Source organism: Galeopterus variegatus, unplaced genomic scaffold (assembly GCF_000696425.1).
Source record: "Galeopterus variegatus unplaced genomic scaffold, G_variegatus-3.0.2 Scaffold6001, whole genome shotgun sequence".
NCBI classification, from domain to species: domain Eukaryota; kingdom Metazoa; phylum Chordata; class Mammalia; order Dermoptera; family Cynocephalidae; genus Galeopterus; species Galeopterus variegatus.
In genome coordinates, this window is record NW_007732112.1 from 160,653 (window position 1) to 166,078 (window position 5,426).

Genomic DNA, 5,426 nt, shown 5'->3' on the forward strand with positions numbered 1-5,426 from the left:
AAAAAAAATTTAAAAACAAAGTAATTCTTATTTTGATTTTCATGATAAGCTAAACAAAATTAAAGATTCAAATGAACAGATGTAGCTGAACTGATTCAATATTTCGATTTACAGAATTTAATACAAATCAGATATTTCCAATGATTAACATTAGTATTTAATACTGGCATAAATTTTCAAAAGGGCAGTTAAAGCAAGATTCAAATGAACAGATGTAGCTCAACTGATTCAATATTTCAATTTACAGAATTTAATGCAAATCAGCTATTTCCAATGATTAACATTAGTATTTAATACTGGCATAAATTTTCAAAAGGGCAGTTAAAGTTTATATTTTACAATTTCCTACCTTCATTGCTTCTATTTAAAAGGAGGGAGGAAAATCTTTCATCAACATTAAGTCTAATACCTCAAATTTTAACCTATCAACTTGATCAGACTGGCAGATAAAGATGAAGTTTTAAAGGACAGAAGGGTTCTGAGAGATAAGAGAATAAGTCTGCTACATAATAGGTATTCAGGTTATGTTTGACAAATAAATGGATTGAGAGAATGGATAAATATAGTTGGAGAATTCAATATTTTTTTTAAAAACTTTTATAAAGTAAAGCAATACTTTTGCAATAGTAATAACCATTTATATTTGCTTTTTATTTTCGTAAGAATACAACTAAAATGATTAAACTATAGTGTCTGCTTATATATGATACATCTGTATATAATAAAACTATGTGTATAACAAAATGTATACACAATAAAATCTACACTCATGGATAAAAAAATTCCCTTTACTTCTGATGTGGCTAAAAATTGGCAGAACCTATTAATCCACAGAAAAAAATTAATGGAAAGTGGAAAATTATTTTGATCTGTGCAAGATTCATATTCCTACACTTCGCAAGGATTATTTCATTAATAGTAACTTTTTACTAGAACTTTCATACATGTTCATTGTAGAAATCACAGATATGAGAAAGGAAAAGCAAATTTCACTTATACAAGTGTCCAGAAATAACTGGGCATTAACTTTAGCTCTTTTGAGCACATCTTTGGCTAACATAAGACCATAATCTATTTGTGCATATGTATAATCAAACTTTTTTTCTCACTTAACAAACCAAAGTACATCTTCAGCTGTCTACACACAGCCGTATCTACGCCATCTTCAATGGTCACACACTGTTCCATCCCATGTATGCACCGCGATTTTTTTTTTATAAAACCCATCATACAAATTCTTCTTAATGCATTCCTATTTTAAGCATTGATGAGAAAAGCAAGTCACATGTATCCCTAATTATTTCCTAAAGATATTTTTGTATAATGGAATTGATGGGTAAAAGGCATAAACATTTCTTGAATGTAGTACTTACTGCCAAATTCTCTACTGGAAAACTCATAAGCAACTTAAACTTTAAGCAACAGCATAAGTACCGCTGTTCTTCATCCTCAAAAACCTCCTGGATGGAAAACAAGCTCTAAATTCTCACATATATTTGGGCACTTCTGGATTTTCAATCCCATTCTATTCATTTACCTGTCTTTTCAGCTGTCAGTAAACTAATAATTTGTGGAAATTCATAACACATTTCAATACCTAAAAGGGCAAGTGTTTGCTTATAACAATACAAAATGTACCTTAATGTCATCACAACAGTGAAAGACAGCATGAGTAACTCAAAAAATTTTTAATCTCAATTTTTTATTTGGCTTATGTAAAAATAATAAATTTTAAAAGAGCTCACATTTTTATATAAATTAGTTTTCCTATACAACAATATGGAGCTATCTTCCCAGTTCAGAGTTTCCTTCTCAAATCCTTCAGTAAAAAAGTATATATATGTACATGTATACTGATTTAAAATGCATATTGGAGTTTATTCAAAGAATTTTTAGCCCAGAAATTGATATATTATGGGAATTATTTTCCTCATGCACTTTCTTATAACATACATAACTTTATGGTTTTTAAAATGTGAACATTATAAATAGAATGCTGTATATACTTAATTTTGATAGTTAAATCACTTTACCACCTTCGATAAAGTGCTCTGTAAGGGGAATTCTGAATGGATCAAAAACCAGCTAAAGTTTTGTTTCTGTTTTTCTGCTCATAAAGGTGGCCTGGGCACTTGACCTTTGCTCAGTTTCCATGTCCCAGGTGCTGAGGAACGTACGGAGGGAAGAAAGCCTAGCATCCTGGGTGGCAGCAGAACTCAGGCCCCACCATGCAGAGCCCAGGAAGGTGTGGCTTCTCTCACATCTGCCCCACCTCCTCCCACTGACCCTCACTGCCAGTCCCAGGCCCTTACCTATCCTTCCAGTCTCTGTCGTTCAGGCCACCTTCTCCGCGCAGAAGGACCTGCCGTACTTTTTCCACATCACCCCTTCTGGCAGCTACATGGATCTTTCCCAGATTTCCATGTTGGTACCTAAGTCGAAAGTATCTGATTCTCTTTCTCAACCACTTAGTGTCCACACTGCTTTTCTTTAGACTGGTGGAGGAGACCAAAGGGGACTGGCCCTTCTTCCTGCACCAGCCAGAAGGCTCCTCCATGGTGGAAGATACCAGCTTCAGAGACGCCTCACCTCCCCGCTCAGCTATTACCCGCCTCTGAAGCCCAATATTATTAAATACTATTAGATATTATTATGGATAAGCCAACCGCTCCGCCACAACAGCCCAACTGGAAGCATCCAGTTTTGTGACTGTAACCAAGCAACGGGACTAAACACAAATGTGCACGTGCTCAGAACCCTGGTGGCCAAAGGTTCTCAGTGGGCAAGGGCAGGGACCCGTCCAATGGTTGGTAAGTGATGTCAGCAGTCACTAAGTAGATTTAAAGCTGGTTCTGGTTGGCTACTTGTTACCATGGCTACAGGTCAGCGCTTTCCTAAGTTTGAGGCAACTTTAGCCAGATGTTTTCTGTTTAAAAGTTGCCTTTCATCAACTATGTTCAAAATGAAAAATATTTTACATTCTAGAATTTTAGACTTATTTTTGAAGTTGGGTCAAGAAGAATTGTTTAATAATTGCGTTCAGGAAAATTTCCCTTTGTTTTTAGGTGACTGGTCTTAACTAGAAGAGTTATATACATAACTTTGTTTTTGTAAATAATTGTTAGTCTTCTTTTTGCTTTTGATATCTTTAGGGCTTCATGCTCAAACCCTAACATAATCTCCAGTTGGAAATTTCAGTCTCTTTGTAAATTTTTGTAGGTATATAATAGTGATATTGTATGTATGTGTTTCCTCCATAAAATAGTAATTACAATTTTCTACTGGTAAACATCCAGCTTTTAATAGTAGGATTAGACACTAAATTAAAAGCATATAAAAGTTACCAAATCATTTTATTTTCAAACCACATCATAACTAATCAAAAGAGTGCTATTTTTGAACTATATATAGTAACAGATCCAGGTAGAATACAGTGCAAGAAGCTTAGGGTCTTCCAGTATGGGCAGAGCTGCAGGGGACAAGGGGCAGAAGGCAGAGAGCAGTGGAACCTCAGGCAGCATCTAGCAGAGACTGGTGACCAGCAGCACACTCCACACCCAGGAGACCCTGAGAGGCTTGTAGTTGAGAATGGTTTACATGTACATTACATTGTTGCAAGTATCCTACTGCTTTTGAAAGACAGGCTAAACAGCAGCACACTCCACACCCAGGAGACCCTGAGAGGCTTGTAGTTGGGAATGGTTTACATGTACATTACATTGTTGCAAGTATCCTACTGCTTTTGAAAGACAGGCTAAATTGTGAAGCCAACAGTCTTATTTACAAATAAAAAAAAACACTTCAGTTTCATATATGGAAAATCCATTAGAATATATTTGTTTTGGAATGTGTAAGCAGTTCTGGGGAGAGAAAAGAAAAATGGATTCTTATGAACTAGGTCAACTACAGGTACTGGCTATAGTTGCTTCACTAGTCAGGCAGGGGTGTTAAAAATATTGAGCAAAATCAAACATAGGATCAATATTTCTAGAGTCCATATCCACTGATAATACTCACAAATTGGCAAATGTTGAGAAAGAGTCCTAGCTTCCAGGCCAAGCAGTCACAGTGGGTAAGCTTGAGCATGGGCACATTCCTCCTTGGCGTTATTTCAGGTTGTGAGGTAATATTATTTAACCAGTAATCAAGTTTAAGGAAAAGCAGCATCTGTAACTAACTTGACACTGAAAGATGATGTCTCAAGAACAAGTGGTGAAAGAGGAGTAGCTCAGTTTTGATGCCAAGATCAGCCTCTTGCACATATCACTAGACACAGAAAATGTATTGAAAGAGGGCCGGCCCGGTGGCGCACTGGAGAGTGTGCCGCTTGGGAAGCGCAGCGGCGCTCCCGCCGAGGGTTCGGATCCCACATACAGACCGGTTCCCGCTCACTGGCTGAGCGAGGTGCGGGCACAGCACCAAGGGTTGCGATCCCGTTGCCGGTCCTGGTCCGGTACGGGCACGACACTGAGGGTTGCAATCCATTGCCGGACACGAAAAAAGACAAAAAAAAAAAAAAAAAAAGAAAGAAAAGAAAATGTATTGAAATAAAAGTCAACACTAGTCTATCCATGGCACACTGTCTACATTACCCAGCAATCTTCTGCAGTATGTAGGTCATCATTTCACACACTCTGTGATCTCTAACACTGTGGGGTGGTCAGATATACTTGTCAAGGTGACTATACTTGCCAGATGTCACTAAAAGACTGAGTGGTGGAAAACACTGTGAATTACACACTTGAAAACAAGTAACACCTGATGATCTCTGGAGTTACACCTGATCACTTCTATCTTTAATGTCATCCTATTGGTTTCACAGGCTATCATGCCTATGTTCTTTTTATTAAGGTAACATTTTTCACCTTAATTAGTATATGAGTAATTTTGCAGTGGCCAAGTTCTTGCTCATTAATACACTCTCTCTCTGCAGATTATAAGAAGACTTTAGAGTGTTTTTATAAATGTCTTCATTTTATGCTATTTCTCATTGGTATTCACTGGTTATCTGAGGGGACAGGGCTGGGGAGATGAATGAGAATACTTAGTCCCTGGCCTATACCAGAAACTCCAGGACGGATAGAGGTTGAAATCCTCAACAAAGGGAATCCACAGGTCCAAGCTGAGACATTACTTGAGGCAAGGTGAATGAACCAAAATCTTATTGGCAAATCTAACATTTATGAATTTTTTAAGTTAAGCCCATGTTAGAAGGTACATTAAAGCCCACAAGGCATTTTACTCTCTAGGTCTGTTTCTTCCTTCACATATTGAGTGAGTTTGACTAGAAGATCTATATTGCTTCACTTATTTTTCAAATTCTAAAGTTATGTCTCTAAGTTGAAGTTAGGATCCTCACTCATGTTTTCTTTTTTCTGGAGAAAGGAAACGAGAGCAGCTGCTCATACCCACAAGTGGGCCTGGTG

The 5,426-nt window shown here is 37.2% G+C and overlaps 1 protein-coding gene across 1 annotated transcript in view; it reads right to left on the reverse strand.

Annotated features, from left to right (window-relative positions):
- Window positions 1-2,957, reverse strand: part of LOC103605705 (putative coiled-coil domain-containing protein 144C) — a 49,394-nt gene extending 46,437 nt beyond the window's left edge. Inside the window, 1 exon segment of the mRNA XM_008590333.1 lies at window positions 2,313-2,957. Coding sequence (XP_008588555.1) covers window positions 2,313-2,557 — 245 coding nt within the window. The 5' untranslated portion in view covers window positions 2,558-2,957.
- Window positions 2,958-5,426: the final 2,469 nt, after the last annotated feature.